The sequence below is a fragment of the Epargyreus clarus genome, unplaced genomic scaffold (assembly GCF_041222505.1).
Source record: "Epargyreus clarus isolate Ecla_fem2 unplaced genomic scaffold, WU_Ecla_fem_2.2 ptg000017l, whole genome shotgun sequence".
Classification (NCBI taxonomy): Eukaryota; Metazoa; Arthropoda; class Insecta; order Lepidoptera; family Hesperiidae; genus Epargyreus; species Epargyreus clarus.
This window is the reverse complement of record NW_027332225.1, coordinates 1,106,209-1,119,346: the sequence shown is the minus strand read 5'-3', so window position 1 is coordinate 1,119,346 and position 13,138 is coordinate 1,106,209. Positions and strand designations below refer to the sequence as shown.

General features: G+C 37.3%; 1 protein-coding gene across 3 annotated transcripts; it reads right to left on the bottom strand.

Annotated features, from left to right (window-relative positions):
• DCAF12 (DDB1 and CUL4 associated factor 12-like protein) lies at positions 1-10,602 on the bottom strand. 3 transcript variants are annotated; one of them, XR_012102999.1, is made up of 11 exons: positions 10,184-10,602; positions 8,194-8,350; positions 6,887-7,039; positions 6,034-6,155; positions 4,936-5,035; positions 4,320-4,470; positions 3,738-3,895; positions 3,052-3,211; positions 2,231-2,328; positions 1,103-1,695; positions 1-1,069 (listed from the first exon to the last, which is right to left on the bottom strand). XR_012102999.1 is itself a non-coding variant. In XM_073081730.1 (10 exons), the coding sequence occupies exons 1-10, from the start codon at positions 10,279-10,281 to the stop codon at positions 1,543-1,545; spliced, it is 1,350 nt and encodes a 449-aa protein (XP_072937831.1). In that variant the 5' UTR covers positions 10,282-10,602; the 3' UTR covers positions 1-1,542. The 3 variants fall into 3 exon arrangements, 2 of the variants coding, with proteins under 2 accessions (XP_072937831.1, XP_072937832.1); XM_073081730.1 differs by having other exon boundaries at positions 1-1,695; XM_073081731.1 differs by having other exon boundaries at positions 1-1,695; positions 3,052-3,208.
• Between the last annotated feature and the right edge of the window lie 2,536 nt (positions 10,603-13,138).

Sequence of the window (13,138 nt, the reverse complement as noted above, 5' to 3'; positions counted from 1 at the left end):
TTCTAGAAATTAGCGAATATAGACTAATTAGCCAATAACGGCAGTACATTTATTACATTGCCTCACTGTCACAAAGATTTTCTCTTTTTATTTAAAGCCTGCACACTTTATATTTGCAAGTTATTAACTATAAAGTAAATACATACTTTTTATAAATGACTTATTATTTATTATTGCCAAAATCCAAGTATGTTTAGTATACAAAAACTCAATTGCTGTCCATTTAGAATAGTTTAAGCTACACCCACAATTTACTAGAATTAGCCATCAGATTGCTGCAGTCGCGCTGACAACTGCAGTGGGGGCAGTAGTTGCATCGTCTTATGTATAAGGAAGACAGTAATTTTCTTATGCTAGTGGCAAAACAATATTCAGTGCAATAGTGACATTGATTTATATGGAAGACAGTATTTTTTTATGCTACTGGCAATCAATATCCAGTGCAGAAAACCTTTTACTTTGGGTACATGTGTAAATTAACTAAGTTATCTATGATAAATATTTCACAGGGCAAGGCATCAAACTTTTACCATAATATTGGCAAAACCAGGTAATGCTGCTTATTGTAACTTTATCCATTCCTTTTTTGGTACCTCCGATGGATGACTTCCTTGGCACATGGGGCTCTTCAAAAAATGTGCAATAAGAGTTATACATGACTTTATGTGCATATAAAAGCGGCGATGCATTGGCGACTCCTCTGGTGTTGCAAATCTCATTAGGCGGCGTTGACTACTTTCCGTTAGGTAGCATGTCTGCCTAATCATTAAGTTAAACAATAAAAAAAAAGTTACTACTACATTGCAGCCACTGTCACACATTGCAGCTATTGCGCACCAAATATAATGTAAATTTACAGCTACTATCAAGTCGAGGCTGTCACACACTGCAGTCGCTGCCATTTCACAGCTGTCACAGGCTACAGCTACTGACATATCGCAGTCACTGTGTTACATCCACTGCCACATTGCAAGCACTATCACACCTTACTCCTCACATTGCAGCCCCTGACACACCCTACTTTCCACATTGCAGTCACTGATACATAATACCCTCTGTCACATCCCAACTCCTCACGTTGCAGTCACTGTCACATCCCAACTTCTTCACATTGCAGCCACTGACACATCACAAGCACTGTCGCATCCCAACTCCTTCATATTGCAGCCACATCACACCTAACTCCCCACGTTGAAGCCACTGTCACACTCCCCACATTGCACAACACACTACACACTGGCACTGGCTACTGCCAAAGCCTCGCGTAGTTGCCAATGAGCGGCGTGGGTAGCGGCCCGTCCGCTTTGAAGATCCTCATGCCGCTGTCTGCCGCCTATGTTGCGGCCACTGTCACACCCAACTCCCACGTTGCACCGACACATCACAACCCACACTGTACTTGCTGCCACAGCCCCGCGTAGTTCCCTCACGTTGCAGCCACTGTCACATCCAACTCCCCACGTTGCACTATCCCACCCAACTCCCCACGTTGCAATATCACACCCAACTCCCCACGTTGCACATCACACTCCACACTGGCAGCTACTGCCACAGGCCCGCGTAGTTGCCGATGAGCGGAGCGGGTAGCGGCCCGCCCGCCGTGAAGATCCTCGTGCCGCTGTCGTCGTAGCAGTGCGTGTATATCGCCGGCACGTACTTCACCTGGTTGAAGCCGTCCGCCTCCTCGTCCGGGAACTGGGGAGATACGTTGACTATTAGATTTATAAGCACACACACACACGCATGCATACACACACACACGCACGCACTCACACACATATGCACGCACACACACACACGCACGCACACACACACACGCACGCACTCACACAAATTCACGTATACAAACATGTACACACTAAATGAATAATAAAATGAATTGCGCCTAATAAAATGAACTTTCGCGATTTAAGCGGGGGCACATGAAAAATACACTTTTCCAAATATAAAAGAATTGTCTAAATCGGTGACAGAGTAATGAATTTTTTTTTAATTTATGAGTAGCAGGCGAGTATGCAGTCCACCTGATAGTAAGTGGTTACCGCCGCTCATGGACGTCTGTAATCAACTCTGGATAAAATGAGTAGTTAATGAATACACAAATAAAGAATAAAAAATACTTTTTTTCCACTTATAAACTTACAATGGGAATCTACATCGTGAGAATGATGCTCCCATATTAAAAATACTATTTTATTATTTTTGATAAAAATAGCAAAACAATACTTACCACATAACCCCTAGAAGCTCTTAATGTGACAGTTTTAGACGAATGGATATTACTTTCTAGATACTTTCCCGCCCGGATGTCATAGAACATTAGTAGACCTGAAAAATTTAAAAGAATAAGTTTAATAGCAAGATAGTATGAATATATTGAAATGGTATAATTATTTTCCGGAATAAGCACGCAATGGCATGCAATTAATTTTTTGGATATAAAAGTGGGGTTTGTGTTAATTAGCTAATCCAATTTTGTCGATCATAACTCTTGTCTCTCGGCCGCCATCTTGACAAGGGGGTGCAAATCGTTTTCACGCTCTATTAGGCAATTTTTTCCTCACACATAAAATTTGTAAGACCTTTGATTCAGTGGTTCTGTTATCAATAACTTTTTCTTGTAGGATTACAATTAAAAAAAGTTAATAACGATCGAACATTTGGGTACAAATTTTGTTTAACAATTTTTTTTAGCCATTTTACAAAAAGATATCAGAGCATTTTCATAGAGAGGTTTTTCAAGGAAAAATTTTAACTATATATTTTTTGCTCGAAAAGAGATATAAGTTCATATATAATATCCTAACTATTACAGGTAGCGTTGATTTCTTGTATTTGGACCCCCTTTTATATTCATCTTTTTTATTTTTAGTATTTGTTGTTATAGGTGCCCACGATATACATTGTAGAAATTTCAATTGTCTATCTATTACGGTTTAAACGGTAGGTAGAGCCCTGTGACAGACGGACAGACAGTGGATTCTTAGTAATAGGGTTCCGTTTTTAGCCTTTGGGTACGGAACCCTAAAAACTAGATGAAACAGTTCTCACCGAGCCCAGTGCCGATGGTGAGCATGTCCCCGCGGAAGCTGGCGGAGCGGATGCCGCAGCCGTTGTACCGCGAGGTGATCTTCTTGACGGACTGTAGAGTGCGACAGTCCAGCAGCAGCGTGTACGACTTGCAACCGATCGCGTACACGCCGCTCTCCTGCTTCAGGTTGAAAAAGTTTTGTTGTTATAACGTGTCTATACTCTATACAAGTGATTTTTCAACTGGATGTGGAAGACAAAATTTTAAAATATAGAGTGTTCCGGAAGTTATTGAAATAAGTTGCGAGACCGATTTCGTCATAAACAAAATCTTGAAATTAAAAATTAAACCTTTTAAATATCATGTTATTATGACGATCGAAAATGTAGTCTACAAATTTAAGTCATTTATTAAAACTTTAAGAATAATTTAAAACTTTGTATAACAGTTTTGTGTTTGTCAGTAAAATAATTAAAAATATAATTCGAAGAGAACTCTTGTGGTTCGACTGCGGCGGGACCACCGCCATACTTATTTCCGCCTAATAACAGCAGTGGCAAAAGTGTGCCTACTTTTCCGAGGCATTCCAGCTGAGCTATGATCAACGACCGAAGTAGGAAGCTAATCCTATCTCGCGTTGATTACACATGTCCACGGGCGGTTGGAGCCACTTGCAGCTGTATTGCACGTTCGCCTGGTGCCTCACCTGCGTGGCGAGGCAGACCAGGTCCTGGCAGGAGGGCAGCTTGCGGGAGAGCGTCTGGCGGAAGGTCTGCGCGCTGAACACGTGGATGTAGCCGTTGAGCGTCAGCGCCGCCACCTCGCGCCAGCGCCCGTTGAACGTTAGCGCGCGGACCTTCTGCCCTGGGGATGTACACAATATGGATGTTACTAAAGGATCTCAGTTATTTCATCTTCTACTCATAGATAAGTATAGATATCTCACCACCTTGTACTTGAAGGAAGTCATTCAATGGATGTCATGGTGTAATTTATGCGGAACAATGCCGACACGTGCAGTTAGTTAAGTGGTGCAAAAATACGAAATCGAAGAAAAAGTTCGGAGAAATATCGTTTTATTCGTAAATGATCTAAAAATTACATTTTTTAAATATTTTTCAAACACAAAAATAAATGACAGTGACAATACAATACCCTCACATACAACTTAAGTGACATATAAGTTTTCATACAGAAATCCAATCTGATCGCCTATACAGAATAAATACATTTAATTTCAATACATTGCAAAGCGCAAATTTAAATAGATTTAAATGTTAATCCTCACCCGCCCTACACTCCCTCAATGCCAGGGGTTGTACGAAGTCGTGGTGCGGGGCGCGCTGCGGGGGGCCCTCGGGAGCGCGCCACAGCGCCAGCTTGGAGTCCCGCGACCCCGTCACCAGGAACTCGTCGTCTAGCCAACACATATCCAGAATCTGCGAATATTGTTCAAATTAATAAAAACTGGGAATTTACACAAATTTGGGTAACTTCTTTCACACTATAAGCTTTTAAAATCATTTATTGTAAAAGATTATGTATTATAATAATAGATATTTTGTTTATTATTAACCAGCTTTTACCCACGGCTTCCCTTGTGATGAGAGGTTTCTATCTATAATACACTACGGAATATACACTTTTTTCGGGATAATTCCTTTTCTAACAATAGGTTTTGAAGTTAAGGCGCGAACGTGTAGCAAATAAACAAACAAACTCACATTCGCTCCTATAATATTACTTAGATATTGCATAAAATTGCAGATATATGCAGATTGCATAAACTTATTATTTTCAGTAGATATTTTTCAAATTCAGTTTAGACAATTGGAGTTCGAAATTTTTTGTAGATTTAACTCTTACTCTTTAAGAGTAACATTAAAACATTAGGCAATTCTTACCCAATCTTTATGTGCCTCCCCGACGCACACGGGGTCGAGTGTGGGCAGGCTGTACACGGCCAGCTCGCACGAGTTGCGGGCACCAGTCGCCAGTAGTGTCCTGTGGGTTATTCGTATAACGCATAGATTAGTAAAGATACTTTGCCGCCTTGAAATTGAATGAAGCCACAAATGGCTTATTATCGTAAGTTCTTTTTTTGAATTCTTGACAAATAAAAACATTTTTAGAGAAAATTTACGAATAAATAACTAATACTGCGTAATTTACATGAATTTACATAATAAATAAATAATTATTTCAAATATTTTAGGGATATTTTAGCACGGAGACGTGGCAAAACTTTTTTACGCAAGTATTTCAATTCTCAAAAATGGGTACATTTTCTAGTTAGGAGTGAGTAATCTTTACTTATCTATGGTATAACGTTAAGAAAGAATTGGGACACAAAACATTAAGTACCAGTGGCAGTATTATGGATAACTAAGGCAATGTAAATGATTTGGGAGTGAAGATACCTAGAGGAGTAAATACCAGGTACATGTTTTATTTTTGAATGTGTGATAGTATGACATTGTCATAAGCAGTGATAGTCTGGTAGTTAAGAAAGTCTGCCTCTTGATCGATTTTTCCAAAGTTATGTGCGTATTGTAGAAATTAATTACGAGTATCACTTGCTTAAATGGTCAAGAAAAACAGCACGAAAAATCCTGCATAGCTGAGAAATCTTAAAAATAAGGTTACAAAAGTATGTGAAGTTTACCAATTCGCACTTGACCAGCGTGGTAGACTATGACCTAGTCCTTCTCATTCTGTAAGGAAACCCATGTCAAGCAATGGGTTGATGATGACATTGTTATGAATAATCAAGGTATTTGAGGAATGTGTGCGGTGGTAAGCTGTCCGTTGTTTTGACAATTAAACACTCTTTAAACAATGTTGGAGGCTTTATGATCAGCGTCATGGTATGCTTTAGGCCTCCTTCAATTGTAAAGAGCGACCAAATGCGGATATGTTAATGAAGATCAAGACAGGCCGTTTCTGAGCAAGACAGCGGGTGTGATAGTGTCATATGTGTTGTATCGGTGTGACGTAATTACTTGGAGGGGTTGAGCTGCAGCGCGTGTATGCCGGTCTGGTTGTCGGCGCCGGGCCAGTGCACGCGCGGCCGCAGCGTGGGGATGTTGTCCAGCGCGCGCGACCGCACGTCGTACACCATCAGCTGGAAACACCGCGCTTTTATAGGGGAGGTGTCTTCAGGATATGAAAATAACTGAGTTGGCAGAACGACCCAAGAAAGTCACCGCCATCTACAGGAGGCTTCGGCCTGTCCTACGCCATCTCCAGCCATTTATCTGCCTGGAGACGTGCAAGTCCTTCATGACTTTATCTAACCAGCGATGCCTAGGATATATTGTTTGACATCTGTAATCAACCCCAGATAAAAAATCTTTTCTACACTCACAGCCTCACACTATGATTCCCTGTGTCACGGGTGCCGTGGACACACTAAAGTAAATACACAAACACCAAGACCTAGAACAGAAATCTAAATTCATCAATCAAATATCTATCTGGTCGGGAATCGAACCCGGAATCTTTTGCGCGTCAGATCAGTATAGTGGCCGCTCCGCCACACGGGTCAAGGAGAAGATAAGATCAGATGCCTATCTGAAGTCGACCACAGATGCGCTGCTACCCCCGAGGACTAAGTTAGAAAGTCTCAGATAAGTCTATCTTTCTTACCACACCCTTCAAACCGAAGCTAACTTAATACTGTTGTTAAGTTTGTTGATTTCAAAAAGTATTCTATATGAATCAATTTTGAATAAATGAAATTTGAATTTGAAGTAGGCAGAAATAGGCAGTGATTCATCTCGATTCGAACCACAGAGGGATCTACCTTTAAACACTATTAGTATAAAGTATTATATAACATAAGCAGCAGCATACCTTATTGCACTTAGTCCCGAACACGACCTGCCTGTCGGAGAGCCACTGCGAGCAGAACACCTTGTTCATGTTGCCCAGGTTGACCGGTGTCTCGCGGTACATATCGTGTGTGAGCATGTGCCGGGTCGCGTACGAAGGGTCCACCGAGCGCGGCTGGAAGGGAAACTTGTGTTAGATAGATACACACATACATACTCACACAAACATACACACATACGAGTATATAAGCACACACACATGCAAATTCGTACACAAACACGCACGTATGCACACACGTAATCATGCACACGCACATATGCACACACACACAAACAAACGCGCGCATACGTACGCACGTACTCATCACGCACACGTTGTATTATTTGAATAATTATGTCTGGTCTGATGTAGGATGTTGGAAAAGCAGAGTGTACTAAATACAGGCATTATAAATAATATTGCTTAACAAGTGGACTCTTTATGTATTGTCTTTATTTAATAGGGTTTGAAGGTATAGCCCGCGCCAAACTGCTAGTTCGTTCTGAAGTAGTTGCGAGCAGGTGTAATCATACAATTTGCTATGGCGACGCGATTCTTTTCTATATTCAGTGCGGACTAGCAGTTTTACACAGACAATACCATGGGTGTGAATCGTTTTGTTAACAATAGATAGGTCAGGAAAATTTTCTACATTGTTCTCTTTACATATGGTGTGTCTGAAATAAATAGACTGAAATTTCACAGTGAAAACAAAAGGGCCTCCTATTTAATTTCTGTCTGAGGAAGGGCAGGTCCGGGCCTCTAACAGCCTTATATACAACCATGGAAGGTGTTTTTATACTTTGGCTTGTGTAATATATATCCTTTGTCAAAAATGTTACTTCCAAAGATCTATTAATGATGCAACCTTGTTGCAAAATAGGAAGGTTACTGTACATTTTAGATAAGATTATTTATCTCTTTCACTTATTTAATCTTAAGAATGCCAAATTCATAATAACAAAATATTAATTTTACAAAGAACTATAAATCATTTCCTTGCTTGCATAAGTTTGTGAAAGTAAAAATAGTCACTCGAGCATAAATATATAATTGTGAATGAAAACAATATTATAACACATTTACATGATACATATGAGTATGCATAAGCTTAAAAATTTCAATGATTGTTCACACATAGTCATACAGTATCCCATTTCATATTTGTACTGTTACGCACACAGAATTACGTAATTTGAAAATATTACAGAAAACCAGCAAACAACAAAGTGATTTGATAAACTCTTTGCACAATTCTTAATAAAGATTTGTGTCTATTTTATTCTCACCTCCGGCGCAAGTATTTCTCTAGAGCGTACATAGTCCACAAAGTTGTATGATGTGGACAGGATACGGTGTTGCTGTGTGGGTGTCTCCTCCTCGCTGTCGCTATCTGAGTAGCAGACAAAGTCCTCCGGTTTGTCTGGCTTGCGATGATGTTCTAACCTGAAACATAAAAGTTGATTGTTTTTAATACCTTTTACTTATATATTCTACATGCTGACTTTATGAAATAATTGGTCATACACTTGTAGATTTTTTCCTAGTTTGAATCTGAAAGCACCATCTTTTTCTGTCTTATAACAGCAATGTTCAGTGGTGCTTTGTGCTTGTAACAAGTTTTCTATGCTTACACTAGATATTTTAACTTAGTTCTCCGAGGTTGCAACACATCTATGGTTTGGAAGAATTAAATCTAAATTGTCAGTTAAGAGTTGAATTTTTATTGTTTACCAAAGTACCAAATAATGGAGGCAGGTTTTTAAGTAATATAAATATTATTTGGCATATTAATTTTTAAGTCTTGGATAGTGCAACTTAAACAATCACAATCTTAGTAAATAATGAAAGAGTGATACCAAAAAATTTGCCTTCAATCTTCAAATCAGTTACTAACTTTAATACACAATTATTTTAACTAAAATAAATATCTACCTAAAGGTTGGTTGTATTTAGATCGTTAAACTTGTAATACTACAATTTGTACTATAGATGTTGTATTATGTGTAATTACAGTCCAAAATATGATAGTTACAAGTGACCAGATCAGGTTGTTTCTCAATACAGACCAATGAGGGTATATGTAATATTATAATTGGTTCCTTGTAATTAAGGAAATTCCAATCACTCATAACTAATTTATGTTGTCCATGAAAACATTTGTATTTAAACAATTGACAAACAGAGATAAAGTTTCCGCATTCCTGCATTGTATCAAATATGTATGTGTAAATTTTTCATATTTACAACATTTATTGTTTATATAATGATACCTTTTAATATAATGATTGATAAAATGATACTTGATTTTTTTCATGCATAACCCCATACGTTAATCTTTTATTCTGTGATGAAAGGTGATAGCATTATTGCCATACCTATTTCTAGCATAAAACAGTTTTGGTGCAATCGTGAGGATGCTGGCTACCTTAGGTTGAATGTGATCATCACAGTCCTCAGGACTGGCAATGTCCCTGTGATCGGTGGCAGGTACAAGTATAGTTACAGATGCCACAGGGAATGGTGATCACCATCAAATGGACTGTATGATTTTTGAAATAGATTTGTTAGGAGTCACTGACATTATGTACAGCCAGCAATTGCTCATATAAAAACAACGTAAGATATATTAGCCAACTAGTATTTGCCCGCGGCTTCGCCTGCGTTTAAAAGAAAATAATATAACATACATAAAACTGAAAATATCTTCGAATCGATGTTTTGGGTCCAAATTGATTCTCCGATTAATCGAGCTTAGATCGCCATCCCTAGTTCCCGAGGGATTTCCGGGATAAAAACTATTCTATGTCCTTTCTCGGGTCTCAGACTATATTTGTACAAAATTTCATTAAAATCGGTTTAGTGATTTGGGCGTGAAGAAGAGACAACCAGACAGACAGACAGAGTTACTTTCGGATTAATAATATTAGTAAGGATATGAAGAAAGATTTTATTATAATATACATATTCTAAGCTTCAAATGACATATTCTGATTTTCCTCATTGTCATAATCAGTGTATTAAATGCTTTGTTGTAACAGATAATCACCACCAAATAATACAATAATAACATTGATATTCTAATGAGGTTCATTTGATAAAATAATTTTAGGTCGAATACATAAAGATAAACACTACAAATAATAGCAACACTGATGTTGATAAATAAAACAAAGAAATAGGCTTAAATTATTTCGGAATACGAAAGCAAGGAAATTTTGGCGTGCATCCATTGCGGTCAATTTAAAAATGGAACAAAAGCACGTATTCGCTAATTACCTCAACGCTCGCGCTTTTGCACGCCTCTCTTTGATTCGACTAGGGATATAACACGAAGGATAGCGACCTTCGATCGCACGTCTCACGGTCTGCGCCATTTTACGAGCTGACACCAAAAACTTAATCAATTATACACTAAACACACGCACGGACAACTAGTCACTTTCGTTTTGTTCTGTTGTACATGGAACCACAACGCGACGACATATTTCATTATTGAAAACGAGTTCCACCATAAGACACGTTCACTCTTCGTAGACGCTCAATTGTTACGCAATTTACACACGTTTAATATAAAATCACGCCTCATTAGAGGCAATGAAAGTGTTGATTTTATTCTCCCTAGATTTCTTTAATTTTAACAACGAAACGAAAATACTACGCTGACGGAAAGCTGGCTGTCAACGACTGTGTTACAATATCTAAAAATTAGGTCGACGAGTATACCATATAAATAAAAATCGATAATTTTAATTTATCTTTTTCATAATAATGAAATGTAGATGTATTGTTTTATATTGAATTATGAAATGTAATAATATACGAAATAAAATACACACTAAGTATTGTAATGTTAGCAAGATTAAATTATTTTTCGACAAATTACATAATAATTTCGTGCTGATAGTGTCGTAAGCGTGTTACAAGCATTAACAACAACAACAAAAAATATTCTTTATTTGTACATCAAATATAAGTAACATATAAAACAATATATGAGATAGTATACAAATAGGCGGTCTTATCGCTTAAAACCGATTTCTTCCAGACTTAACATTGTTTAATTAAGTTTATTACTGCGGTTGTTCAATGATTTTTGAACCAACGGATCTTTAAATGAAATTTTGGCAATGTGTATACTTTATTCCAGCATGAAAGATATTTAAAACACTTTTGGACCCGATAGATGGGGCTGTTGCCAGGTCTTTTATTGAGGTAGGAAAAGATTTGTCCAGTTTGTCCTCGAATTAAAATAAAATATTATCCATGGTTTAGCTTACAGCCACACAAATTTACCTATTAGCAGTAGCAAGACGTTACCCTCTAAACATATGTAAATTGTAACTAATTATAAAATTAATCATCATTCTTCGCCTTGGAGATTGATTTTATAATGTGTACTAGTATGCTCTAAACAGACCAGCAGGATTTTCGTATAATAAACTATACTCTGAAAAAGAAATCTTATGCTATATAGTTATGTTTAGTATTTCATGCATACATTGAATGGTGTAGCAAAACATTCGAAGCTAATAACTTCACGTAGATTTGAACCAGTAACTTGGAAACTACTCTTATGTTATCGTAAACACAAATTTGTTATCATCAGAATACGAAATTTCGGCATATTAATGGGCTTACCTTCGTGTAAGGACCGGGTAATTGTATATTGTTCATTAATCAAGTTTCAAGGCTTATATGGGTACGTCTGCATTGTTAGGGAAGACAGGCACCCATTGTCGTGAACGTGTGATGTGAAGTGTGGGGGTTACGATTGAAAGACGAGCGTTCCGAGTGATTGATAGTTTATTACTGTCTTAAATCTATTACCTTAACTTAGCCTAAATGTTACGCATACACACACTGACAACATACGTTACCTACACTACTACACCTCCAGGGGTGAAAAGAAAAAAAAAAACAAATATAATGTTTGTTTTTTTTTGTTAAACGTAATACATATTATATATAAACTAATTATATAATAACTATTTTATTCCATCAGTTATGGAACAACTTTGTTCTATCCTTATGTACTATCTCCTGCTTATTTTTAATTAGAATTTTGACGTTTGGGCCCATATCCTCTAATACAACGAATGGACCTTCAAAAATATTATCTAATTTCTTACGTACACCTTCATTTTTAAGTAAAACTAAATCATTTTTCTTATAACTAACAGGATTAATTTTCTTATCATAAACTTCTTTTCTTTTTTCCTTACTACTAACTAAATTACTTCTAGCATCTTTTAATGCTATCTGTAGCCTATATCTTAAATCTAATGCATAATTATCTACATTATACAGTGGATCCACATTATTATTATCTAAATTATTAGGAATATTGCACGCTCTACCAAATACAAGTTCGAACGGCGAATATTTTGTTTCAGTATGGACTGTGTTATTATAACTGAAACACCAGAATGGTAACCAATGAGTCCATTCATAAACATTTTTGTCACAATAATTTCTTAAAAATGCAGCTAGATGTTTGTGCGAATTTTCAAGCGAACCGATTGATTGATGATGGTATGCAGTAGATGTTAATTTTTCTATTTCAAGAAGTCTACACACTTCAATCATTGTTGCAGAAACAAATTCCGAACCTCTATCGGTTGCTATAATGTTAGGTATTCCGTATCGTAAAATAAAGTTTTCTACAAACGATTGCGCCACAGTTACTGCTTCTTTATTTCTAATAGGATAAGCCTCAATGAACTTAGTCAGTTCACATTGAATGGTGAGGATATAACAATTTCCATTCTCATCCCTATCCATAGGACCCACAAGATCTAAAAATATTTTTTGAAAAGCAGCTGTCGCTGTTGTAGTTATGGTCATAGGTTGTTTTGTATACCTACTATATTTCGTCTTTTGGCACTTAGGGCATTTTTTAACAAAGTCAAGTACGTCTTGTTCAAGACTAGACCAATAAAACCTTCTTTTAATGTTATTGGTCATTCGACGTGCTCCAGCATGTCCGCTAGTCGGTAAAAGATGAAAATCACGCAAAATAAACTTTTTAACTTGTTCATCGTCAACTCTTTCAACTCCTCTTAGTATGCATACTTTTGGACCTGTCCACGTGGTTAAAGATTGCAGTTCTTTACATAAACCTTTTATAAATTCTTTATTTCGATTATCTTTTATAATGCAAATCTCCTTTATTTGCATTTTATTACAAAAATTCTCTAACTTTATCACAAATTCGGCTCGCGAGAATTGTGC

Coding starts and splice junctions, on each gene's coding strand:
- DCAF12 (XM_073081730.1), bottom strand. CDS start 10,281: ATGGCGCAGACCGTGAGACGTGCGATCGAAGGTCGCTATCCTTCGTGT. Junction 4,471..4,935: donor GGGAGGCACATAAAGATTGG/GTAAGAATTGCC, acceptor CAATATTCGCAG/ATTCTGGATATGTGTTGGCT. Junction 3,212..3,737: donor TGGTCTGCCTCGCCACGCAG/GTGAGGCACCAG, acceptor TTCAACCTGAAG/CAGGAGAGCGGCGTGTACGC.